General features: G+C 49.9%; 1 protein-coding gene across 6 annotated transcripts in view; it reads left to right on the top strand.

The window, feature by feature from the left end:
• dab1a (DAB adaptor protein 1a) overlaps positions 1-25601 on the top strand; it is a 74523-nt gene extending 48922 nt beyond the window's left edge. The window contains exons 4-17 of one of the 6 annotated variants that reach the window (XM_086224454.1): positions 369-467; positions 6103-6234; positions 8652-8771; positions 9170-9208; positions 9588-9650; positions 11488-11541; positions 15208-15345; positions 16795-16857; positions 16944-17040; positions 18043-18449; positions 19038-19233; positions 19313-19461; positions 20440-20536; positions 23281-25601. In XM_086224454.1, the coding sequence (XP_086080580.1) occupies positions 369-467; positions 6103-6234; positions 8652-8771; positions 9170-9208; positions 9588-9650; positions 11488-11541; positions 15208-15345; positions 16795-16857; positions 16944-17040; positions 18043-18449; positions 19038-19233; positions 19313-19461; positions 20440-20520 (1638 nt within the window). In that variant the 3' untranslated portion in view covers positions 20521-20536; positions 23281-25601. The remainder of the gene's footprint in view (positions 1-368; positions 468-6102; positions 6235-8651; positions 8772-9169; positions 9209-9587; positions 9651-11487; positions 11542-15207; positions 15346-16794; positions 16858-16943; positions 17041-18042; positions 18450-19037; positions 19234-19312; positions 19462-20439; positions 20537-23280) is intronic. The other 5 variants (XM_086224457.1, XM_086224455.1, XM_086224456.1 and 2 more) reach the window with 5 other exon arrangements.
• Positions 25602-27264: the final 1663 nt, after the last annotated feature.

Below are 27264 nucleotides of genomic sequence, written 5' to 3'. Positions count from 1 at the left end.
GCTCGACAGAAACATCCGCTGTGCTTCGTACTCGTCCGTACGACCTGTAACGGTGATAAATGAACACACATACACACACATAACGGTCAGGTTTTTTTTGCTTCCATGTACATATTTAGATTTTTTTCTGTGCCCAATTATGTTGACTTCATCTCCCATTCAAAACTGTGCATTTTTGTGTGGTGGTGTTGTTTGTTAAGCACCAGATATGAGAGATGTGAGGACTTTAAAGAGTCGTTCAGCTGGTACCCGTTCACCATCTGGGACTCTGCCGTCATACACATGAACATGCCAGCAGATACGATGTCCCGCTGGCTGCTAACGCTGCTGTTTGTGTGTTTTTTTGCCCCCCCCCCCCCCCCCCCCAGGGTATAGCTGCAGCAGCGCGTTCTAAAGGAGAACACAAACAGAAGGTGTTTCTGACCGTTTCCTTTGGAGGGATCAAGATCTTTGATGAGAAGTCAGGGGTAAGCTCTGTGAGTGTGTGTGGCCAACATGCAACATTCGTGTGTGTGTGTGTGTGTGTGTTTCCTCTGTTAATGAGGCATCTCCATGAGAAGGAGGTGTCCCTGGGGAAATCAGGAGACCCTAATTGAAACCCTGAGAACAAGGCCTCAGTAGATGAGAGAACATGGCTCTCCCATTGTCTTCCTTTCAGCGAACCGCCACAGCACGGCGGGTGTGTTGTGCTCCTGGATTCTGTACTTTACATTTACATGGATGTTTTTCTGGTGGACAGATTAGCTCCATTGGTTCTGTGCTGCTCGTCTGCTCTCATCCCCCGTCAGCCCCTCAGAAACTCACTTTTACCCCTCATCACTTGTCTTCATCTTAGAATCAACAAAATCCTGCAAAATCTCCCTGCTGGAGCGAATCGCTGCAGAGGAGCTCTGTGTTTACATGAGGCGACGTCGTCCGTCGCTAACGATGGAGCTATGTCACGCTCAGTTAATCTACCAATCGATCAATAGTAAAAAATTCTATAAATTGCTGTCTAATCACCCAAAATCATGAGAAGATACGTCTGAGGATGAGCGGTATCGGAATCATCCCTGAGATGATAGAAGACACCGACGAGCGGTGGACTGGGTTATAAAACGCTGCAGCAGCTCAAGGGAAGAGGGTCGGCAGAGCGTTGCCATTTCTTTTTAAATGTTGTGCTCAAGGATCCTCTGATAGGTTTTGTCTGGGTTTGACCCCCCAGCTGGCCACACCTGTCACGCCCGTATCCTTCAGCAGGAAATATAGAGCCTCCGTCCTTCTACCCCCGGACGAGAGCAGCTTCACTAAACGTTACAATTTGCCCTCTATTTGTGTCAATAACAGACAATTTGTGTCCCATTAAATCCCAGAAACTTCAAAGAGACTCATTTTAGGTTCCGTGTGCTCAGCTTATTAGTGTGTGTGTGTGTGTGTGTGTGTGTGTGTGTGTGTGTGAGTTATTTTTATTTATTTTGTCAGTTGAACTCCAGCAGCATTTTTTCTAACTCAGAGATTCTGTTGAGGTGTCATGTGATGTGAGCTGAGCGGTCGGTGTCTCATCTCCTGCCTTCGGTGAAATTTACACCCTGACAGGAGCTGCACGTCACTGTGTGTGCGTGTGTGTGTGTACGTGTGTGTGTGTGTGTGTGTGTGTGTGTGTGTGTGTGTGTGTGTGTGTGTGTATCCAGCAGTAATTCACATGTGCAGGCCATCAGGCAGGTCAGGGTAACCAGTGGCCTCCCACTATGAAGCCATATTGCATGAACTCGTTCTTCAAGAGTCCTTCATCCTGTCATCTGTGTCTCATGGCCGTGTCCTGATGCCTGAAACTTCCAACACACACACACGCGCGTGCGCACACACACACACACACGCACAGACCTGCAGCTCTGGATGAAGACCAACCAGAGATGGAGAGGGAGGTGTCGTCAAAGGGAGAGAAAAGGAGAGAGGAAATAAGGTTGTGAAACAGTGGGAGGGAGGATGGATTGGAGGGACGGAAGCAGACTTGAACAGAGCTTGAAAGATGAGTGGAGAATCAGTGAGCATATGTCAAAGTAAAGCTCTCCACGGGGAGACCTTGTCCTCCGTCTCCATACATTAATATTAACTATAGAGATATGCTGTCCTTACTATCAGTCCTTCAACCATTCCTAATGGCTGGGGAAGGAGGGAGGGAGGGAGGGAGAATGACTCTGCTGAGGTTCAGGGATCTTGACAGTCTCATTCCCCTCCTGTGCATCAGTCAGCCAGATGGGTGGATGGATGAATGGGTGAAGGAAAGGATGGATGGCCTCTCTCTTGGAGGAGGGAAGGTCGCCCAGATGGAGGGAGGTGGTGCTTGAGAAGAGGGAGACATTAATCTAACAGAGGGTAGGCCAGCATGTCTCTCTCTGTCAGCCTCTCACTCAAGGCTTCAAGACACACACACACACACACACACACACATTGCTGCTACAGGACAAGAACGCACAAAAGTTTGAGGCTGAGTAAACTTGCTGCTCCTTCAGAGAATCAAATCAGAAAAGTCTAATGTGTGCAGGTTCAGAAGAGAGCCGAACCACTAACAGACGATCAGCTGACACTCCAACGAGAGAGAGAGAGAGACAGAGAGAGAGGGAGAGAGAAAGGGAGAGAGAGAGGGAGAGGTGGTGTTGCTGGACTCGTCCATACACACTCACATGAACCAGAGGGGTTAGATGAGTGTCTGCTGGGGAAACAGTAGGTGGGTAGCTGGTGTCAAGGCAGTCACAGGGGAAAAACATGATCTTTGTTCCATAACTCAGCAATAAAACTTTGTTGTGTGTTTATTTAATGATCAAACTCCAAGTCTGATTGCTACGTCACTGATACGGCAGGCAACAGGTGTAGCAGCTTGTGCTAGGAGCTAATTCAGCCTCGGTGAGATTCCTGTCTGAGTGGGAATGTCTTGGTTCACTGTGCCTTTGTGTGTGTGTGTGTGAAAGAGGGAGAGAGAGTGAGAGGGAGAGAGAGATAGCAAGGGAGACACTAGTACTCTATGTTAACAATGCTGAAGAGGGAGAGTTCTTCCTCCCTTCCTGCCTTCCTCCTCCTTGGAGCTTCAGTTGTTGGTTTGATGGTTGAAGCTCCACCATCGCCGCCCTGCTGGGGTTTAATCTCACTGTTCTGTCTAAATCTTGGAAAGAATGACGCAATAAAACCTCTGGCCTCCACAGACAGCAGCGCTCTGGCTGAGCGGCTCATTACACCGGCTGTTTACAGTAGAACCACCGCGTGAAGCAAAAACAGCATCAAAAATTTAAAAGTAGCTGAAGAACAATAAAACGACTCTTCTTATCATGCGATCACCAAACTGGGACACTTGAAGGGAGTCTCTGGAGGGCTGCAGAAGTCCTGGATTAGCAGCGCCACACAGAACGTTCACTCGCCATTTGCGTGTACATAAAATTCAGCATGTGATAAAATGCAGGTCCAGTTCAGCTCCATTATTCATGTGGCAGTTTGATCCACAGGCTGATGTGTCATCAGAGGTTTCATGCATCTTCTCATTGGAAGCGATCAGACTTTTAAGTCATGTAGCCAAGAGGCCAGTGGCACCAGTACCAGGAGCCATGATGTCATAGAAGCACCTCCCTGGTGGGCACCTCCGTCCACCGAGACTCAGCCGAAGGGGAAGCTCACACATGTAAAGCAACTAAAGGGCTATAAAGTTGTATTAAGTACAATAAAAAAGGACATTTTGTTCAGCAGATCCACAAACGCCTGAGGGAAAGCTGTCGTTCAGCTTGATCTGGCTCCATCTTGTGGCAGGGACAGCTTCTACAAGCAGCTACCAACCCCAGTGTTTGCCATCATCGCTGTTTTTAACAACACGTACCCACTGATAAGTTGTTTCTTTCACAGTGACAGAAAGTTCGTCACAGAGACAAACTCCATGTGCTGAGTGTGCTGAGAGATCCTCCCCGGTGTTGCCTGTCTCACCTCACCTGTCCTACCTTCATATGATCAGATGGTCACCTGAGCGAACAGCCAGCAGAGCGAGTGAGGGGAACCAAACGGCAACATTACAGCATATAAACCCATAAATAACCGTCTAAAATGAACGATTCTCAAAACACACACCGATAAAAAGGCCATCAGGGTCTGGGTTTGTGAGGCGGGTCGAGCGTCATAAGAGTCAGAACTCTCCCCCTCAAATCTGCTGCTGTTGTTTCAATATGCACGTCGATTGATTTCCTCTCAGAGAGCTCCAATCCCTGTCTCTCACTCCAAGAATCTCGCTGCAGAGTCGAACAATACTCTTCAGGTTGTAAAATCTTCAAACACAAGAGCAGGTTAAGAGGCTCTTAATAAAAGATTGATTTAGGAATATGACTTTAGTCAGCGGAGATGTGAGTGAAGATACTGGGAAGCCCTGCTGAATCAGGGGTGTTCACTGGTGCACCACAAACACCAGCCTTGTGGTTCTGGCAGCTGCTGCCTGGATGAAGCAGAGTTCAGGAGGCCTCTTCAGTCTTGGTTCTATTTTGAGTCGGAGAGCGTCTCACCTCAGCCCCCACCCACAGATCATGCAATAACCTGTGTGTGTGTGTGTGTGTGTGTGTGTGTGTGTGTGTGTGTGTGTGTGTGTGTGTGTGCAAGCTCTTCCATGGCTGTCAATTTTGGTCAATCAGCAGTGAGAATAATTATCAGTCTAATTATTAAATTTAGAAGCCTGACCCCTGCAGTGATTATCTGTCTCTGTTGAGACAGTGTGTGTGAGTGAGTGTGTGTGTGTGTGTCTATGCCCCCATGTTAAATTGATTCCACTCCACTCTACCATGTTTTCTCTCGGAAACAGCTTCAGAGAGCAGATGTGTGTGTTTAGCTGCGATGGATGGCGCTCCAACCCCTAGCACACTCACTGGAGGGCTGCCGGGTCGTTATGGCGGGGACTGTTTCTCTGCTCCCAGCATGCAGCTGGCATCAACAATGACAACAGGGCACACAATTTAGTGTGACTCAACAAAAGACTATTGCAATAACGTGTGTATTTTGTGTGTGCGTGTGTGTGTGTGAGATGAGTGAGGGCACAGATGAACTGATCAAGTCGACAGCTTGCCGAGCTGTGATTGTCACTGATTCCCCCCCCCCCAGGAAAAACAGTGCCATCTGCCACAGGCGATGCCAGCCAGACTAAACTGGGGAGGGCAGGGGTGCTAGAAACAGTTTAACATAGGATACAAGACCCGCGTGTGAGGGTGTTTGTTTCTCTCTGCACTCTTGGGGGATTTTGATCATTTTTTCTGCTTCCAGCATCTCACAGTTTTGGAAAAGTGTTCAGGAATTTGGGGAATTTATCATTCCAGTTTGTTTTTGCACACCAGAGGCTTTATTAGGAGAAACTCCCTTAATCAGATGTTTTGGATTCCAACGTGTCAGATAACTCACCAGCTATGAGTCAGCGGCATCTGTTCAGAATCGATGGCTCAACTCATCACAAGGCCCTTCGTCTGAACGGGAACTGCACCTGCAGTTTTCTTTGCCCCGCCCACAAGAGCGTTTTAATCTCAAGATGCCGGTGGTCAGCCAATCACAGCAGAGCAGGTTTTCACAACCTGAAGCTTCTTGGCCATAAACACATGCTCATGTTGATGATTACAGATATTAATAATCAGTTAATTTGTAATCAATACATTTTTGCTTTGTTCAGGGGGTAGCGTGGCTGTCTGGGGTTACTGGTTCGATCCCTGGCTCCTCCAGACAGAGTTGAAGTGTCCTTGAGCATGATAATGAACCGCTAATTACGCCGAGGGGCTCCGCCAGCCCGTTAGCACAGTTGGCACCTTGTTCTGCCTCCTCTGCCAAACGTGTGTGTGAATGTGCTGTCAAGTGTTACATCGATGCCGACTTTCAGGATCATTTATTTTCCAAACCGATTCATTTCTCTGTCACATTTATTTATATTGGTTTCTTCTGGCAGGACGAGTGTTGGGCCCAAAATATTAAACTTTGTAAGAAAAAGCGCGTATGTCAATTTTGGAAATTTCAGAGAAACTTCACAAGAACGAATGTACACTTTTTGAAGACCGAGTGTTTTAATTCAAGTTCTGGTCTGCATCTGCATCATTGAGCCCGATCCCACCTGCTCCCCTCCAGGTCCTCCAGCACCACCATGCCGTCCACGAGATCTCCTACATCGCCAAGGACATTACGGACCACAGAGCCTTTGGCTACGTCTGCGGGAAGGAAGGGAACCACCGCTTCGTGGCCATCAAGACTGCACAGTCGGTCAGTGTGTGTGTGTGTGTGTGTGTGTGTGTGTGTGTGTGTGTGTGTTGACTCCAGCAGCAGCAGTATTCTTTATGATACTGAGAAGGGCTGTTATGATTGTTGCTGTTGTGTCTCTGTGCTCGGCTTGTTTCGTCTGAATCCAGCTGCCTCGCTCTGTGGCGCTATCGATTTCCCATAGTGAGTCGATGAGGGTTTGAGTGTGTGTCGCCAGCTCTAATGGCATATCCATCCTCCATGAACCGTGGCTCTTTGACTTTACCAGACACACACACACACACACACACACATCTGCCAGATTAGCTCTCACAGAATTCTTTCTCACCAAATGCTACCACGCCAAACTGCAAAGGGCTAAGTTGTCATCAGTCAGCTGAGCCGTCGTTCACCTGAGGCGATGTACCTGAGTAAAGGTCACTATTATTTTCCCGCTGTTTTCAGGGTCTGAGCCGTCACCAGCACCGGCTCCACCGGGTCCGGAGCAGACAAAGACAGGGAGCGCCGAGCTTTCGGCTGAGGCTGTAATTGGAACATAACCACTTTGATGTGAATTAATTGAGCGTCTCTGTTGTCACCGGAAAACCCCAAACTCAGGCTTTATCCAAACTGCCCAATTTATGAGTGCATTAAAAAGTAATTGGCTCACCATTCAACTCCAAGTCTGAGCACCAGAAAATCATGTTTTATTTAGCAAGTTTTTGAGGACACATTGTGCAGAGAGGGAGCGACAGTGGACTGAGTAAGTCACAGTCAGACACGTTAAGAATTGTAATTAATACGAGTGGACCTTCTTTTTGACCAGTTAAAGACCACTTTTAAACTCAAGCCAGGAAAGTCCTCTGAGAGCAACAGTTAATTTCACCTTAATAATGGGTTGGAAACAAAATCCTCTCCATTAACAACAAGTGGTCCAATCATGGTAGAAACACTGACTTCTAAAAAAAGGTCAGGTCAGTCTGAGGACTGGCGGTGAAGGAATCGCTGCCAACGATCAGCGGCTCTGTTTTGACACTTGGCTCTCGGGTGTGGGATTTTTACTGTAACGAGTTCAAAATGCGTTTGAGGAATCACCGCCTGAAATTGAAGCTGGTTAAGAAATTCAATTTGTGGAAGAAAACAAAAACGCTCTGTTTCATCGCTGTGAGCATCTTCCCCCTCACCCAGATTTCCTGATCGGAGCAGATTTCCTCCCAACGGTGTCTCTGCGTGTGCTGGAATCATGCATCATCGTTGCCGTAGGCCAGGAATTAGTCGTCTGAGTCCAGAGTGCTGAAGTGACTTGAGCTCATATCTGTGGTCGCTCATCCTGAATCCTCCTCCGAGCTTTTACACGTCTCCTATTTAGTGCTTGTCTCAGCTCTCTGTGTCCCCTCTCACCTCAGAAGTTACGAGAAGGAGGTGGAAAGAACACGAGTGAGCGTGGCGAGAAAAGGTGGAGATTAGAATGTGTACTTTCAAAGCAAAGACGATCTGGATCTGACAGAGTGACGAGATGTTTGAGCGTTGGCTCAGCAGGAGCCGGCGTTTACCCCCGCGAGTCTGTCATGAGCAGAGAGCAGCGGAGAACATCTCGCAGAGAGACAACACGAAAATAGAGCTGCTTTACGCGCAGCGGCGTTCAGGCGGTGAACTCTGGGTGCACTTCACAAAGCTCCAGTCAATAATTGATTAGGCCAGAAACACAAGTGTACTATAAGGCTCTCCTGTTGTGCTGTGACAGGAGTTGTGCGTCGTGAGTCATCAATCTGGGCAGCAAACGCTGCTTTCGCTCCCTGAAAAGGAAAGGTGTTCCGAGGTAAGAGCAGAGGATAGCATGCGTCCATGTTAGTGTCTGAACCAGGACTGGATCAGGAGAGCTGTGGCTGTGCGTGTCAGCGCGTGGAGGACGACTTCCTGTCTGGTGTCTAGGTGCGGCTCTCTCACATGGATTTATTGAACACATGACAAAACCTGGGACTGAGGCGCTGAAGATGAGTCACTGTGAAATGAATCACTGTCGCACTGAAATTAAATCAGTCACAAAAGTGATACCACTAAAGAACCTCCAGCCGTGATCCGGCATGTCTGATTGAAACATTCATGACCTGGAAGCAAATAAAGGCGTTATTATAGTGAAGAGTGGGAGGATCAACTTGTCTGCTCTGTGCTGGTGAATGACTCCTGCGCTGCACTGCGTTTCTGAGAGAAGTTGCACTGCAGCAAAGGTTGAACCCGGTTCAGCTCTTTTTGCTGTTGCGGTGCTCAAATGAACCGGGACATCGTGTACGTGGAGCGGCCACCTGCTGCCATGAGTTTGGACTGTCAATATTCATTTCCAAGGAGAATAAGGAAGCATGTGTGCTTTCCCACAGAGGCTGGTCAAAGCTAGGAGTGTGTGAAGTGTGTGTAGTAACGTGTGGCTCACCTTGTGTTCCCAGGCCGAGCCTGTGATTCTGGACCTGCGGGACTTGTTCCAGCTCATCTATGAGATCAAGCAGAGAGAGGAAATGGAGAAGAAGGCCCAGAAAGACAAGCAGTGTGAGCAGGCAGTCTACCAGGTACCTCCCCGGCTCACTGCTTCCCCTGTCATTCTCCTCAGTTATATTAGCTCCCTTCGTCTGAGAGGCTCTTGACACGGAAGCCAAGTAAGACCTGGAAGAAACGTCAGAGAAAACAAATGACACGTAGCGTACCGTCGCACTCTCAGGTTCCATCAGTGGAACCATCACCCTTGTTCTCACTCCACCTCACCTCTATTCTATCTTCTCAACACTCTGCTCTTTAATTTCTCTCTCTCTGATTGCCAAATGATTACCTGAATGCTGCGAAGCTGCGATGTCTTGCTGTGCTTTCCTTCTTAACTCTCCACCTCTTCCCTCTCTTTTCTGTCACCTCTCTCCCCCGTTTGATCTCCTCCCCCCCTTTTCTGGCTTTTCTTCCTGGCGCTCATCTGAAGACAATACTGGAGGAGGATCTGGAGGACCCAGTGTACCAGGTAACCTCTCCACCAATCGCATCGCTGCTTTCACCTGCTGCTCCACCCCTGCGCTTGCTCCTCTCTGTGTGCACTGTGGGGAGACAGACCCCCGTTTTTGTAACCGTGTGCAAAAGCACATGTACATGTTGGAGGGTCAAGTACTGGCGGATGTGTGTGTTGAGTTATCTAACGTGTGTGTGCATGCCTGCTTGGATGCATGATCAGCTGACGGTTGTTCTCTGCTGCTGTGACGTTCCAACTGAAGCTCCTTTGAATAAAATCTTCTTGACAGCCACTGTTTAACGAATCACCTGCAACGTCACCACTTTTCTCTCAATTTCTATATTTTCCAATTTCTTGTCTTTTCCCTGTCTTCCCTGTGCTGCTGATGTTGTAGTACATTGTGTTTGAGGCGGGACACGAACCCATCCGTGACCAATCAGAAGAGAGCATTTATCAGGTACTCACAAGCACCACGTCTCCGCTTGTGTCTCATCTTGACGTCAGTTGTTTTACAGGGACTTTATCACTGGCTACGTCTGCACAGATGGCAATAATTTGATGGTTGGCTTTATTTTAAAGAAACTTAGAGGGTGTTTCTATGAGCCTCTTGTAGAAAATTCCATTCATATTCCTGCTTGCATGCTAACAACTTTACACGCTACGTTCCATGTTGAAGTTTCTCTCCTCAATCTGGCCTTAAATTGTATTGGTTGTGTGTCCTCAGGACATTTGGAAGGGGTTTTTTTGGCTCATATTGCATCTGAAGAGAGACGAAAAACACAAGCACACTACCGGCACTTGTTCAGTAGCAAAAGGTATTTCTGAGTCAAGGACGCTCCTCAGGTGTGTCCTTGACCGGGGGTCTCCTCCTACTAAGCACCTGTCAAACTGACTGTTCAGGTGTGCAGGAGATGGTTATGCACAAACACAAACACGTGTTTCAGGCTGAGTTGGTCAAACTCACTGCTGGAAACAGGCCCACGCTGAGTGTGACTGCTGTAGGACGCCGGCGTGGTTACAGAACGGGTGTCCATCTGATGAGTAAATGCTGTTGACATGGCAGAGCTCAGCGACGGCCCCAATCCACGTCTGTCAAAATATTGCCGTCCATGTAAACGTAGCCGCTGTGAACAGCTTAAATCTATCAGGGCCTGCTGGATGAAAGACTTCCTCTCTAACACGTAACAGACGTAGAAAATCAGAGGCAAACAAGCGAGCCCCCCAGGGAAGACCAGCCGCTCCCTGGGAGCATGGCTAGACCTCTGAGGGATGAAGAGGGGGGCAGGGTACACCCGGTGTGGAGGGGATGTGGAGGTTATTCCTGTCCTGTGTGGAAGGCGGGCCCCTCCTCCCTTTTCTCTCCTCCCCTCCCTCTTTTTCCTGTGGAGATGAAAGAAAGAGAGGGAAAGAAAGATTAATCACCAGCCTCTCGTTTGATCTTTAAATAAAATGGATTGAAAATAAGAACGTGCTGGCGCGTGCAGAAACACACACACACACTCTCACACACACACACACACACACACACACACAAACACACACACCAGGCGTAAGAAACGTGAGCCTCAGCCAGCCTCCAGCCACAGAGGAACCAATGTATGAATAAAGATGGCAGCTTCTGGAAATAAACATGTGAAGGAAGTAAACAAGGCATTGAGAGGAGGAGGAAGAACGGAAGGCTGTGCCAGATTGATGCCCACATTCTTCATCAGTGCTGGTGTTCTTCTACCACACAGTTTGATTAGGGAACATCCAATTAGAGAGGAATCAAACCTTCTTTCATACACAATGTGTCACCAAACGCTGGGAATGCCTGGATTCATATTAGCTTCTCTATCAGTGCTCATTGTTTCCTCTCCCTGCACACACTGTCAAATCTATCTGCCTGGGTGACACAGAGATATTACATGTCTCCATGTGTGTGACAATCTGAGTTATTACATGTCTGAGGCAGTGATAAGCAGTCTTATCCATTCTTTATTAGTGAGAGAATGAGGATGAGAGACCATCACCGCAGGCAGATAGTCTACTGATTAGCCTGGTAGAGGAGTTCTCCCTCACAGATTTTAATCCTGATTACTACTGTGTGAGCACACTCTCACGCGCACACACACACACACACACACACACACACACACACACACACACCCAGTGATTGATTGGGTTCCTGAGCAGCCAGGTTCCAGGCTGCTGGCATCCAGTGTGTCTCAGTGCTGTAACAGTGATGTGTAACGACTGCTTCATTGTTTGATGAATGGAGATGTAACAGGCTGTTCTACGGGCCGACTGTGTAGGTTCCCACCAGTCAGCAGAAGGAAGGGGTCTATGACGTCCCAAAGCGCCACCCAGTGAGTGACATCGTGTTTGCCCGTGTCCCACTACCCACCAAGCCTGCCTCCCCTCTCAGTCAAACCTCTCAGCTGTCCCACCACTACCTGATTAAAGCCTTCCTTCCACCCTCCCCCAGAGGCTCTAATTTTGCAGAGCCTCCCTCCACACGTCTCCACACAGCCTTGCAGTGTGTGTGACTTCTCCCTGAGAGGTTTGCTGGGTCCCAGTGCCGTGTGCAGAGTGTGCTGCTACTGTTGTGCTTGTGCTGTAGCTGTGGTGCTCGGCATCCTCCTCCTCGTGCTTGTCGGTGCCTGCTTCAACCGGGACATACTCTGTGTGTGTGTGTGTGTGTGTGTGTGTGTGTGTGTGTGTGTGTGTGTGTGTGTGTGTGTGTGTGTGTGTGTGCTGTTTTGCTCAGTGAAGCATGCCCGGCTGTGGTTTGCCAGTGGTGAATCAAACCTGCATGACCTTATCCCAGATTGTGTGGATGAAGCACTTTGTCACTGTCATATCTTTCTCTCAATGGGTATAAAACATAAAATATATACTGTATGTGTGACTGTGAATGTGCATGACCTCATATTTTGGAATTTATCTCTCTGGGTGTTAAACTATTTATCAGCCTGTTCATGTATATAGCTAACAGTGAAAATCTATATCCCAGTTAGTGTATGCACAGTCCTTGTGTGTGTGGCGTATATCTCTTAGTCCTGGTTATTGGCTCCCACCGCCAGTGGTTATAATGAAAGATGACCTTGGCCGCCATCAGGTTGCAGCGGCTATAACTCCGCTGCTCTTTATCTGCCTATAAAGATGCTGGTTATACTGCTGCCAGATTTAATCTGCTAAAATCTCCACAGTCATAATAAGCAGGCTGCTGTCCTGTGTGTCCATGTGTGCTGATGTGCGGTTGTAAGAGTTTATGTGCATTTGTGTGCTCACGTCGTCCCAGCACTCATCCCAGTCTGACGCCAGGTGTCCTGTTTCTCCCGGTGCATTCACGGTGTGCATCCTGGGTCTCCATCCTTAAACCGCTGGACTGGACTTCTCCACCCTGCTACTGTCTGTAACTTTTGGCTGGCTGTGATTCAGTCTCCCAATTTTCTGTCTGTTTATTATCCCCCAGCTTTGGTAAGAAGCTTAGAGGCCCCGGTATGTATCTGGTCTCCCCTCACCCATCCCGCAACACATGCTGCTATTTGGATTGCCTTTGTGTTGGCAGGTGTCTGAATGTGAACAAATCCCATATTTCTCTCTTGTTGTGTAACCAATTGGACTCGTCGTCCATTCTGGTTTAAATTCCACGCTGCCTCCCTGTCAGCCGGGGGAAGTAAATATAACACGGAATCAAAGAAATATAAATGGATCCCAGAAATGACAGACAGTGTGTTGTAATTCAATTTAATTTGAAGATCCATTCAGACTCACTGAGGGCTGGCAACTGCTGCCGTGCTGCTCTCTGTGGGTGGAACCTTTCAGGAATGTCGCCGTGGTCACAGCAGATCTTTTCCATCAGAAGTCATCATGCTACGTTCACATCATCGTGTAAATCTGAGCGGCTCAAGCAAAATGGGGACGTTACAAGTCGATCACCACGATCTCATTTCAAACAAAAAGTAAGCTGCGACTGGCTGCAAACTTCCTGTTACTGGCTGAGAAGTATAAATAAAACCTGATGTTTTCACCAATACAATCAGAGGAGAGACCATAGCTTAGATGATGAATTATTCTGACGCCAGGAACGACCCACTGGACAAACAGCTTCACTGCGTGTGTGCAGGGACCTTACAGGCTCGCATAGATACTGCAAGACCAGGCAGCCGAGGGTTGGCAGACATGTTCAAACCACTTCAGCCCACCAAGGTTTACCTGTGTAGGCGCTGCACACAGCAGCTGCCAGGAAGATCCAGAGGATCCTCGAAAAAAACAACGTGATCATCATCTGGGCCGAGGACCCGGAGCTGTTAGCTGCCGCTGCAGCTCCACTAATTCCTCCTCCCATCCAGGTTCCTCAGGACTCACAGCCTGTGGGGTCAACACAAGAGGCCCTCTGAGCAAACGTAGCTGTTCATCATGTTGGTACATTATGTATTACAAATGGAATCTGACCTGGAATCAGCGATGAGCGATGAGAGAGGAGCTGGCTGATCTGGTTGATCTGGACCACCTGATCACCGGATCACCTGCAGCCTCACCATTCTGTTCAGAGTAGATTGACTTTTTACTTCATTGCTAGAAGATTGAGGGAGATATCTTTGCTGTGTGTGTGTGCGTGTGTGTGTGTATGTGTGTGTGTGTGCGTGTGTGTGCGTGCATGCGTGTGTGTGCGCGCGCAAACAGGAAGGTGTGATAACAGCAGCAGCAGTGTGACCTCGTAACTGCAGAAGTCTCTCCTGTTATTTACTCGGTCACCTTCTTAAGCGATTACAGATCAATAAAACACACACACACACACACACACTGCAATCCCCTGAGCCCTCGACCCTCTAAGAACTGAGAGTGTAGAATCAGCACACGTCCTCGCCATCTCCAGGGCCTCTTGTGGTGGTCGCTGTATGACCAGCACGTCTCAAACCTCACTTGAAATTATAATCCGTGTTTTAATTTAACTTAATTACTGTTTGTTATTGAAAATAGCCTCTTAAGTGTGGACGTGCGGAAGCGTGGGTTTGTGGTGTGCTGCGGTGAGAGAATAACACGCCTGTAATCAGTTGTGTGTTCCTCAGAATTGAGACCGTGTGTCGCTCGCTCGTGTGTTCAGCGGCGTTGTCGCCTCGTGCCATTGTGATCAGTCACTCAGTGGGGCATCAGCGAAGTGGCCTTAATTAAAGGGGCGGCGTTAATTTTATGCAGAACACATGTGCCCAGGTAATTAGTGTATCCTTGGAGATGGTTAATTGATAGGTAGATAAAGGGCTGGGCAGAGAGATGGTGAGAGCATGGAACGGGCACGGGGGGAGAGTTGGCAGGACAAAAGAGACGCAGGGATGGACACAGAGTCCAGAAGAAGAAAGATAGAGTAGACAGACGTTCATTCTCTGACATTAAATATTCAGAAAAGAAAGAAAATTAGATCGGAGTTTCCATCAGAGGGGTTGAAAGGAATCAGGCTTCATAGAAGTGATCAGTAGGAGACGTATCTCCAGCACTGGGACTCCAATATTGGCCTGTTATTGTTTGATTGAAAGCGTGGGCACCGATGTCATTGTGTTCCAGCACCTTGAGCCTTCACTCCGGTGGCCCAGACCCCCGCACAGAGCTGTCAAAACCCACGGAACAGTACAAAGATGCAACAACACACAACAAAATATTTTAAAAAATAAGATTTTGATAAATTAGTCTCAAAACTCTACACTAATGTCTGGCTGTCTCCCTCCGCCAGGGGGCTCAGACCTCGGCTCACTACTGTAGTTTAGACTAAAGGCAGGGACGACCTGTAAACCTCCCTAAGTCTTTACTTCAGCTCTTAGACTGGCAAGAAAAACCTGCGTGTGTGTGTGTGTGTGTGTGTGCGTGCGTGCCTGTGTGTGTGGCATGTGTACGACCACATTCTCCTCTTAAATGGGTCTCATTTCACCTCCCTCCCTCTCTCTGCGTGTGAGCAGCACATCTTTGTGTCACATGTTTGTGTGTGAGAACATTTCCATCCCGCCTGTCATTTAACACCGGGGTTGTGATTGCAGAACGGACATCAAAACACTCCCCACCATTACCATCAGCACCATCATTCTAACCATCAGCCCCTGCATCAGGAACATAGTGAGCAGCAGCAGCCGGCAGTGGCGGACCTCATAGACTTAGATCTGGGATCGGTGACTCAGGTAAGGCACATAAAACTGATCAGGTTCTCTGGTTGTCCTGGTTCTGACAGGGTCTGTGTTGTGAGGGTTTACGGCTGCTTATCCCGCCTCCCCTCCTCACTGCAGCCACATCCTTAGATGGCCTCTGGCTCCAGTTTCTGCTGCACCACTGTTGTTTTTCTATAGTCTCAAGTCACCCTGACTCCTGACCCCTTTCATTAATGAATAAAACATCCAACCTCGCTGTTGTCATAGTAACCAAGCGGAGCAGGAGTAGCATGTGTTCAGGTGCAGCCATGCGTTGACACCTGCACGTGTCCGTTAGTGAGAGGGAAAGGTTGCAGGTTTGCTGTGGCCGGAGGTCCTGAAAGGGCGAAGCTGGCCACTTCTCTGCATGATGCGTCTAAAAGTTGACGTGGGTTCTATAAATGCTCCACTTCCTGTGCAGTTGGAACAACAGCTGCATTTCCTGTGAGGACGTTTGAAAATGCTTGTGTTATTGACTCAGAGAAGGTGCAGCTTTGACAGCAGAAACCACTGAGAATTTATGGTATTTTAGGATAAGAGGAGTGTCTCTTTCCATTTATTTTGTGAGTTTAATCCCCTGGACACCATGTTATCATGCACTGTGCCACAGGGTACGTCGGTATCTCTCTTATCGTCATGGTGAGTGATCGTTATCTTCTACACTAGACTCCGCGGCTACAATAGTCCATATTATTGCCCTCCTCTCTCTGTAAAATACCTAACATTACCAGCCAGAGCCACGTCTGTAAAGCACCATGCACACTGATCAATTTTCTGATAGATGCAAGAGGAAGCTCGTGGTCTGTGTACGACCCACGAGAGAGAGAGAGGGAAGATATTCTAAGAACATTCATTATCTCCGAAGAAATTATCCGCATTCCCCGATTTATGCAAATCTCTCACCACGTATTCAAGGCATAAATTCCCCTATAACTAAAAATACTTTTCTTCACTTGGCTCTGGCCTTAAGATATTATTAATGTGCAAAAAGGGGCGATACTAAGAGAACTGTGAAAGGAAACAATGATACAGAACAATTGCAGATCAAACAGAAGGCTGCTGCTGTCTTTGATAGCTGATCCCTCTGAGGCACGGCGCCGATCCCTCACACGGGAGACGCGAATGACCAGGAGAGCCTGGCACACTGACAGTGCCAGGGGTGGCAGCTGATGACAAATATTGAGATAACTTTTGGTAGGTACATCATCATCATCATCATCATCATCATCATCATCGTTTCATCTCATTATCCCCTCTCTCCTCACCTCTGTTCCCCCTCTGTGTTGCTGCCACGGAACTCGGGTAGGTGCCGCCCAGCTGGTTCCCTGTTGCATGCGGTTGCGATGCATGTTGCACGGGAATGTGAACTGTCTGAGATCGTGTCAGGTTGCACGCCGGCGCCACCTTCCCTAACTGCAGCTGTATGTTGTCTGTGATTCACAGAATATCAACCAGTTAGAGATTTTTGGAGACATGTCCACACCTCCTGACATAACCTCTCCATCGGTGAGTACCTGCCACAGTTTGTCATTTACACTTAGAGCAGTGCTTCCACACCTTTCATCACTGAGCTCTGTTCACCACCTTTGCAGACCCCCGCCTCCCCCGCAAACACCCTTGACCCGTCGCAGGGCCTGCAGCCTCCCACCGAACTGTTTGCTCCCTTCAATCCTGCATCTGTGCCCTCAGGTAGGAGATTCACAGTCTGAGATGTTGTGCCATTGTTGGCCCTCTTGTTCTGGGGGGGTGGGGGATGGGTTGGGGGGGGGGGGGTAAACTGTCTGTACATCACACCAGAAGCTGACGCTGTTGCTTTCAACCACTTCAACTGCAGAAGCAGTCAAGTCTTATGATATCTGAAGGTCATAAACATGGTTCAGCAGTGATTTGTCTCAGTGTTTGGAGGACAAACTGTACCGACCCACTGCTTGAGCCTGCTTGGGCCTGCCTGAACCAGCTTGAGCCAGCTCGGGCCTGGTTGAGCCTGCTTGGGCCTGCCTGAACCAGCTTGAGCCTGCTCGGGCCTGGTTGAGCCTGCTTGGTTTCCTTCATTGTATGCACACATCTGGGCCTCTTGGAGACGGTGTAGAGACAAAGGCCAGAGGAGAGAGAGGGAAAGGTGGGGCTGTGATCAATCAAGAGGGATGGAATAGAAATGAAATGCTGATGAGGGGAGGGGAGAGAGGAGAAAGGTGGCATTGCTTGTGTGCTGAGTATGAAACTATCTGTGGCTCGCCGCCTCGGATGCTGAGGCGACTGTGGCGGTCAGAGGAAACTCTGGATGAGAGGACTGAGCGACTCCTCAGTATAGCGGGCGCTGGGGTCAACGTCCTGCTGCAGGAAACAAGCGGAGAGCAGAAGCGAAGCCCAGCGAGTGTGTAATAGAAAGAGCTTCCACTGATGAGTTTGAGTGATTTTAATGAGTGTGTGTGTCGAGCTCTGCCTTTCCATAATGACTCTGCCTCATTCTGGAGGTAATTATGAGAGTTCACCATGACTATTAAGAGACAGCACATTAGCTGCAGGCGGAGGTAGGGCAGCACTCTGGTGATGCATGGCTCTTCCCGCGCACGCACGCGTGTGTGTATATATGTGTGTGTGTGTGTGTGTGTGTGTGTGCCCTCACCTGCTCACATTAACATCAAATCTACGTATTAACAGCTGTTTGCTCTCCTCCCTAACCACATGCAGGTTATGTGACGATGGGAGCAGTTCCCTCTGGACACTGGTCCCAGCAGGCCTTTGCAGCTCAAACGCCGCTGGCCTTCGGGGTCCAGTCTCCTCTAGGTCCAGTGGCCCAGGTGCTGCCAGGGGGCCAGCCTCTCATCTGGGGTCAGGCCAATATCTTCCCTGCTACCCAGCAGCAGTGGGCCGCCATGGCAGCAGGAGCCTTCCCCCCCGCAGCCTACCTCCCTGCCCAGCCTGTGGGCACCCTGCCCGCCGCCATGTTCCAGACCCTCACTCCCGTCACGACTGTGACTCCGGCTGGCGAGACCCATTCAGCGGCTGGAGCCGGCGCTTCAGCTGCCTCTCCCTCAGCATCATCAAGTCCGCAGCACGGCGAGCGGGCGAAGAAGATGAACAAGGAGATGTTCAAGGTAGGAGGCTAGCAGTGTTGGCTACACGTGGTAACTCCAGATTCAATGAATCCAGACGGCTGCCAGCAGCCGCTGTCAATGGCACAAACGGTAGAATGGTTAGATCCACCACGCAGTCCGATGACGCTCAGGTGTTTCACCTGTCGGCAGCTGTCACGGCGCTCTGCCAGGGATCCTGACTGCTCTGCTCCAGGAACTCATCCCAGATTTTCACGTTTTGTTTTCAGGTGTTATTAAGATTCATTGACCTCACATAAACTTTTCGCTGCAGTTGTTCAAACATTTGAAACGGTTACACGGGGGCGACCTTTGTCCGTGCCATCATGTGACCCCCGTATGAGGAGAAGCAACTTGATAAAACATCTGGAACATCTGGAGTCCAGGAACAGAAGTCTCGTTGCTGGACTTGTGACCAGGTTCAGGACCTGAAGTCCCATCTGGGTTCCCTAGTGATGATGAATGTTATATTACTGATATGAATAATAAAGAGTAGGCTATCATCTGAAAAGCTCCATTGTAGCAGAGTGCTGAAGTCCTGGCCAGTAGTGGTTGTCTCTGACTAACCCCCACCCTCACCCCCACCCCCAGGATTTTCAGCTGGCGAAGCCTCCAGCTATGCCATCAAAGAAGGGTGAGCAGCCCAGCCTAGCAGGAACCTCAGAGGCATTCAGCACTTACTTCAGCCGTGTGGGCACCGCCCAGGACACGGACGACTGTGACGACTTTGACATTTCCCAAATGAATCTGACACCCGTCACCTCCACAACACCATCCACCAACTCACGTAAGCTCCACACCAGGCTTTTACACGCCGCCAGTCCGCCTTCTAGCTGCCTGTGACTCAGCTTCTCCTCCCCCGGCAGCTCCCACTCCGGCTCCCAGACAGAGCTCTCCCTCCAAGTCCTCCGCCTCCCATGTCAGCGACCCTCCCACAGATGCCACGGACCCCCCCACCGACGACTCCTTCGGGGAGGCAGAGGGCAGCCCGAGTCGCAGCGGGGAGGAAGACGCGGTGAGTTTGCCTCTTTGATGAGTCACTGCAGAGGTGTGCTGATGAAGGTGTCACTGCGTTAGCACGCCGGGCCTGGGGAGGGCCTTTAGTGCATATTTGTGTGTGGTGGTCAGCACCTGGTGGAATCCTCAGAAACATCATAGCGCTGCTGTTCCCGCCAGCAGGGCAGCATCCATCCATCACTTCTGTGCTGAGGTAGAGGAGCCGCCTGTTCTTCCTCCAGCTGTAATTAATATTTATTTTTAATTTTAGGAAGAAATGATGAAGAGATTTCTAGTGGGGGGGGGGGTCTCATCTCGTTTTTGCCAGCTCTTTGAAGAATAAGTGACCTTCCTAGACGCTTCTCCCAATTTCCCCTCCGTCTTTGTTTCTCTCAAGCTCGCCTTCGTGGTCTCTTCTCCCTGCGTCTCACTCTCCAGCCGTGAAACATTAGTTTTATGCCTCCATTCCAGCTATTATTGAAAAAAAAAGGCCCTGCTGAAAATGTCACCGGGCCTGAATAACACTCAGAGGCCTTATGCAACCCAGAGAGATGAACGTAGGTGGCGGCGCCGAGTGACTGACTGTGCTGAAAAGGTTACGGAGACAGAAGGAAGGATGGATTGGAGGCAAGAACACAGCCTCTCACAACAAGAAGTGGAAAACAAGCAGCGGATCAGACTTCAGTAAAGGAACACTGTAGATGTGTGTGTGTGTGTGTGTGTGTGTGTGTGTGTATGTGTGTGTGTGTGTGTGTGTGTGTGTGTGTGTTTATGCTTACATGTGTTTGCTACTGAGTTGAGCTGAGATCAGCTGGAGGTCTGAGGTGGGGCTCGGATGTCCCGGCTCCTCCTGCTGAGAACTGACTCTTTTTCTGCCTCTGCTTCCTACTGCTCTTGTAGTCCTGACCAGTCCTCCTTTCCTCCGCCCTTATTTCCTTCCCTATCACTTTTCTCTACGCCATCCTCTCCTCCTTCCTTCCCTTCTGCCCTTCTCTAGGCGTGTGGTTCTGGGTCGCCCTGCCCCAGTGAGACAGCTGAGCCCAGCCCAGACCAGACCAGTCCCGAGGCTGGGAGCTAGATAGCAGCAGGGCAAGGTTGGTATCGCTGCCTGCCCCCCCACTCCTCCTCCTTCACCTCCCTGCCTTCATCTGTTCTTGTCCTCCCAGTGACGCTCCATCTTCTTTCATCTGCTCCTTCTCTGGCTCCTGTGACTGCTGCAGCTCATTCCTCCTCCCGTGCGCCATGCATGCTCCAAAGACGGCATGAGTTCCACTGGTTTGACTGGGAGTGCACTGGTTTGTGTGTCATTTTTGTCAGCTGGTGATTTGTGTATTTTTCCCGCAGCCATACCTGGACTTCAGTAAGTAGACCAGGTGTCCCTGCATGTGTGAACGTCTGAACCGTCCATCACACATGACCACACCCACCATGGCGCTCTGTGCCCTCCGTGCCGCTCCCACACGTCTCACCACCACGCCAGTAGTGTCACAGCCCATCAGAAACTGAACACTTCAGCGCTTCCTTCCAGAATTTGCCAGTTTTGTGGGAAATATGCTGATGTTGGATGCTGAGTTTAATATAAACACGACGCGTGATGTCATCTTCTGCCTTTGGAGTTCTCATGTAACTCATAATGTGAACATCATTGTTCGGGGATCAGCCGACTGACACAAGCAGCTTTTATCAAACTGATGACGTTCAATTTTTCTACTTTTTCATCCTGCACTCAAACTTTCAGAAAGCTGAAGTGTGTTTGAAGCAGCACAGCAGTGAGGCGGGGGGGGGGGGGGGGCTCGCATCCACACCAACACGGCACCACAGAGCCAATTTGATCCGTGCCCCCCCACCCACTGTCCTCACCCACATGATTCCCCACAGTGGCTCCTTAATGGTGGCTGCTGGCTCTCACACGGGGAAAATGGAATGGTTTTGTTTTCATCAGCTAATACTGGGCTGCCAAGATTAATGACTGCTCCCACATAATTGGCATTAATTAAAACACAAGAAGGCTTTGAGTTCCTCCCCACTCCAGGAGGGGTGGGGGGGGGGGTGGCAGAGCGGCTCCCCCTCGCTGTTGGCCAGGATCCTCACAGTCAGTCAGAGAGCTACAGGGCAGCAGGTGCATGGCGGCCTTAAGTGGGAGGGTGGATTAGGGACCAGTGAGCGGTGGATCTGGCTGGAACTGGCTGTTTTGGCCAGAGGCTCTGAGTTTTTCCTCTGTAGTGGGTGGACGGCTTTGGTCCTGGTCCAATCACGCCGCTCCCATATGGTGTTTACCTGCCCAATCAAATCGACTGTAGACGTCTTCCCAAACACTTCTGCACCTGTCCATCCGGCCGTTTATTCCCCTGACAGGCACACCTGTGATCGATATTGTGACCAGCTGTGCTCGTATTATGGCCAAGAATGTGTGTGTGTGTGTGTGTGCGTGCGTGCGTGTGTGTGTGTGTGTGTGTGCGTGCGTGCGTGTGTGTGTGTGCACGTGTGTGTGAGTGTGTGTGTGTGTGTGCGCGCGCGCTCCTGGCCTCGGCCACCTGTCCTCCCTCTCCCACTGTGTGGCTCTGACAGACACATGTTCCGGCCAGTGAGAGTGTAAGTGTTTTTCTGGAGTGATCTCATCGTGTCCAGAGAGCGCTCCCCATCTCAGCCGTGAAATGGCCTGCTTCCACGGTTCACTGAGCAGTCTCACGTCGCCCCTCCTGCCTAGGCTCCATCACTCACTCCCCTGCTCATAAACGTCCACACGCTGGAGCCGGCCGATGCCGCACTGGCACATTCTTCATACCTTCCTTCTCTGGTGCTGGCGTGATGGAGCTGAAGGCGGTGCCCTGTTGGTTGCATGGCTCGGATGATGCGAGGTGACACTGCAGGGCCGGGGCTCTGCGGCAGCGGTTGAGCAGTGCGTCTTGCTGTCGCTGCTCGTCTCAGCCTCTCTGTCACCTCTCTCAGCGCCGCCGGCAGCTTCATTCTGCTGACTGTCTGGCCTCAGCAGCGTGAGTCCTCGCTCTGCCATCGAGAGCGTTCCTCCCAGGCCGGGTACGGCGTGGGCCGGGCCTCACATTCTGCTACGGCTCCATGGAACTCAATACCAACTGCCTCAGGTTTTATCCCATCATGCCGCTCCTCTTTTCGGCCAGTGCGGTTTCCAAGTGGGGAAGACAGAGAATGTCTCACCTCTCCAATCAAGGTTTCATCAGATGATATTCAGCAGGCGTAGGAGTGAAGGGTGGAGCCCAAACTCCACTCGCTTCTCTTCACTAAGTCCTCCAGAATCCAGCAGCAGGCAGCCGTCTCAGATCAAGCTGTCTGCATGGCAGATTGAGTGGCTGACTGTGATGATGTGCGCAATAATAACAGGCCCATTGTGAGCGACGGCAGCAGGCCTGCTGCTCTGACTGCAGGGTGTTCCATCATCCGCTGCTGTCCCCCGGCTCGGGTGGAGAGAAATACATACATGATGACTCATAACTGGTCTTTCAAGGCGCTAGTTTATATCTCTGATTCATACTGGTCCTGGAGGGATCAGACCTGCCCTGGGAGAGGATGTGCATGTGCAGTGGCAACAATAACTCAGTCACACACAAACACACACATGCAAGGGCTTCTTTAATGCTCTGAATGAGCTGAAAGGAGAAATGATCTCCAGCTGCTCAGTGTGCTACTGCCCTCTGGTGGTGGTGGAGGCGCCGGTGCGGGCGTGGTTGGCGTCAGTGTGCAGTCCGGTGGTGTTCAGCTGCTTACGTGAGAATCCATCAGGAAGTCGGGGGCTTTCTAATTATGTAACAGGCAGATGAAGAGAAGAGAGAGTGACTGCTGTGTTTGTGTCTCCTGGGAACAGAAGGAGAAGGACCCTCTCTACGCCCAGATCAACAAAGGGAAGAAATAGAGACACACAGGAAGACAGACCTGAGCAGCACTGAGAGAACAGGAGGAGAACAGAGGAGTGTGTGTGTGTGTGTGTGTGTGTGTGTGTGTGTGTGTGTGTGTGTGTGTGTGTGTGTGTGTGTGTGTGTGTGTGTGTGTGTCTGGCACATCGTCTTGCCCTGCCGAGCCTTTCTTCTTCTTCTCCTCCGGCTAACAACCTCCCAGGAGGTGCGTCCACTCCCCTTCTGTCCTCCTCCTCCTCCTTCTCCTCCCCTCGTGCTCCTCCTCCTCCTCCTCTCTGCAGTCTTTTCTCCTCTTGAGAGGAGAGAGAGAGCCCTCTCGGTCATTCACCCCAGGCAGGAGGGATATCAATCACTGAGACGGATCCAGTTCTCCCTCTACTGCACTGTCTCCTCCTCTCCTCTCTTCTCCCTGTGGCAACTCACATCCAGCCTTACAAACATAACCTGCTCCTCCCCTCTCTCCCTCTCATCCTCCCTCCCTTCTTTTCTCCATCTTTGCTTTCGCACTCTTCCCTCTGCCTCCTGTGTCTGGCCAGAGACTGTGCTGCTAAAGAGGGACTGAATCAAGCAGTGCCTCCCTGTCTCCGACAACACACGCACGCTTATCTGGATTAGAATGACCATCTTGTGTTTCAATGGAAAGAATCTGTATCAAGAAGATCCCACAGGTGGCGCCAGACTCTAATGGGCTATCAGGTACGGCCCGTTAGTGGGATCCTGGTGGGTTGGTTGGTTCCCCTCATTCTTGTGAGTGTCTGCTGGATCACTATGCAGAAACAGACTCTACTGGAGCTCCTCACTCACCAACTACACACACACACACACACACACACACACACACACACACACACAGTATACTCAGCAATCAGCCTACACACACACCCCTCTCACCCTCTCTAACATGCATACACTGTTGCCAAATGTCTCTCCTCGCAGGCAGACTCATTCAAAGGACCAGACAAACGAGGGGCGGACCCGGAGAGGGAGGTGTTGCAAGTCAGACAGATTCTGTGATTGAACTGTTCATTCTCTATAGCTTTTGTACAATACCAGTTAAGAAAAAAAGAACAAATTGAAAATTTTAATTTTAATTTTATAAGTCAATCAAGCCGCTGGGGTCAGCTCTATAGGACTTATAGAGTCAACATGGCTTTAAGGCATCTGATCGTTGGTTTGCCAAACTCATTTTGTAAATAATGATGACTACCATTTCCTCCACCGGACTTCTGGGCCATAAAATAGGAAGGCTTCCGTTATGCAAACTCGTGACATGAACCCAAGCAATAGTCGCATACGGACGGGTGACAGATTAAAGGAAAACTTGAATGGAACAGTACAGGAATGTCACGAATGCGGATCCGAGCGTTCAAGCCAGCTGATTGTTAGAGATTTCTGACCTCCACCGTCGAAGCGCCAAGTGGGGGACTGGGCAAGGACGGCGTCATCAGCTGTAGAATGTATGTCAATACGCACGCCGTCGGCCCAGTGCCTCGTGGCGGCCCTACACCTCCCTACCACACCTGCTGTCAGTTTTCCTTCAACTCGTCACCCGTCTACATGTTTCCTTTCTCCTGTTTTCCAGCCACGTTTTGTTGCCCTCTTTCTCGCTGTGATGTTCCTCTGTTCTTGTGCATGGATGTTCTAGGTCTCTGTCTTAGCCTCACTTACTAACCCTGCTGCCGACATCGCTCCACGCCCCCGCCCGTCCACCCGCCATCACAACCGATTGATGCTCCTCTTACCAATTAATAGTTTCTCTTAACCAATGCTGTTTGTCACAGCGTTGTTCTCCTGTGCCACAAACCTTAATGTCTGGATAACAACTCAGACAGCCGAGCCCCCCCCCCCCCCCCCCCAACAGCCTGACAGCTCAAGCTCCATCCGTCCGTCCGTCCGTCTGTCCGTCCGTCTGTTGGTCAGGTGAGCGTCTTGTGTGGCCTGCAGCCTCCTCTGCTTCAACTACACCAACTGTGATGCCAGTGACTCCTATTTTATGGCCAGAGTCCCCAGAGAACTCTCTCGGACGATTACGTTCGACAGCGAGGCCATGACACAAGACACTGAATAAAAGGGAAACGTTGCTGTTTGAGTACATAACATTTCTAGGCCTATTTTAACTTTACCTCAGCTAACAGTTTCTTAATGTAAATTGGCATATTATTTTTATCTTTATGAATATGACATTCTACAGTGAGTTTTTAGATGATTTTTTTGTTCTACTCTTAATTTACGTATCCCACCATGTATTACTGTTCCAAATAAACACATCCCAAATGACTGTGTGTTTGTGTGTGGATCATAATTTGGTTGTTTGTGTGTTCAGCACAAGTGAGGGAGCCTAATGGCGTGCGCCCAGCAGAGGTGACCCCCAGTGCGTCTCGGTATTTGGTTGTAATTTGATGCAGCTTTAATGGCCTGTCAGACGCGGCTTCGCTGCCAGCCTCTAATGCAAGCTGTCATGAGCTTTATTAGCAACAAAATGAAAATCAGCCCTGCGCTTGTGCTTGGTGTCCCCCTCCTTCACTTTGAAACAATCCAGGCTTCAGAAGTTCATCGCACCTTGTTAATTTCATAGTTTTTCAAATGCAATTAATTTTTAAAGAACTACTTCACCTAAATATCACCAGTGGTGGAATAAATAATTAGAAATACACAGAAAAAATACTACTAGGAGACGTCTCTATTCACAATTCCATTTAAAAAAACTACACAAGTATTTAACGTTGCATGAGCATCAAAAGTTCACATTCTACGTCAGGGTAGTGAGCGTTCAGTCCTGGAGCCACTGACCTCTGGAGGCGGCGTGTTACTGTGATTATCTGCCCCCGGCGCTGGCAGGTGTCCCGTTTGATATAAAATCATCAGGTTTTTCTGGGTAAAATCTAGTAGCTGATGGTTCAGATTAATTTAATAGAGTAACAAAAAGAACATCCATCCATCCATCTACTTCTGCTTATCCAGGGTCAGGTCATGGGGGCAGCAGCCCAAACAGAAAAAAACAGACTTCCTGCTCCCCGGCGTCTCCGTCAAGAGGCGTTCCCAGGCCTGCTGAGAGACATGGTCTCAATACTGGTTGTCTTCTCTGGAGCCTTCGGGCTTCCCCACATCCCTGATCCCTGACTGCTGCTGCTGCTGGAGGAGGCTCCAGACCTGAAGAGGCTCCAGCTGCCACCTGTAGCTCCACCTGCTCACGTCCTCGTCTGTCCATCAGTCTCTCCTCCTGTCTCCCTCTTTCCTTCTGTCTCTCTGTCCTCCTCCATTCTCTGTCTTTGTCTTCGTCTCTCTCCTGCTCTCTCTCCCCACTGATCCTGGATCTGCTCCACCTTCCTGCTGGTAAAGGAAGGTTCTGGTGGCTGCTGTTGCAGGATGTGCTTGCTGATGGAGAATTTGATGGGTGGAGGTTCATTGAAGGAGGGAGGTGCTGGACCTGCTCTACTTGGAAAGAGTCAGGACAGAACTTTGGTTTGGGTTTGGCGCCGTATAAATAAAACTGACTTGAAGTGTCCTGGGTCATCCCCGCGGCCTCCTACCGCTTGGACGAGCCTGGAACACCTCCACAGGGAGGCGTCCTCACCAGAGGCCTGAGCCACCTCATCTGACTCCTCTGGATGTGGAGGAGCAGCGGCTCTACTCTAAGCTCCTCCCGGATGACGGCGCTTCTCACCCTGTTTCTAAGGTAGAGCCCAGCACAGGAAACTCATACTGGCCGCTTTTACTCGCAATCTTGTCCTTTGTGACCCAGAGCTCATGACCGTCGGTGAGGGTAGGAACATAGATCGAGCGGCAAATTGAGAGCTTTGCCTTTCAGCTCAGCTCCCTCTCCCCCACGGCCGACCGATGCAGAGTCCGCATCACTGTAGATGCCGCACCAGTCCACCTGTCAATCCAACAATCCATCTTTTCCTCACTCGTGAGCATGACCCCAGGTACTTGAA

The sequence above is a fragment of the Aulostomus chinensis genome, chromosome 14, assembly GCF_037954235.1.
Source record: "Aulostomus chinensis isolate RoL2024-O1b breed Wild chromosome 14, RoL_Achi_v1.0, whole genome shotgun sequence".
Classification (NCBI taxonomy): Eukaryota; Metazoa; Chordata; class Actinopteri; order Syngnathiformes; family Aulostomidae; genus Aulostomus; species Aulostomus chinensis.
Note: the sequence above shows the minus strand (reverse complement) of the source record. Positions and strands in the feature narration are given on the sequence as shown.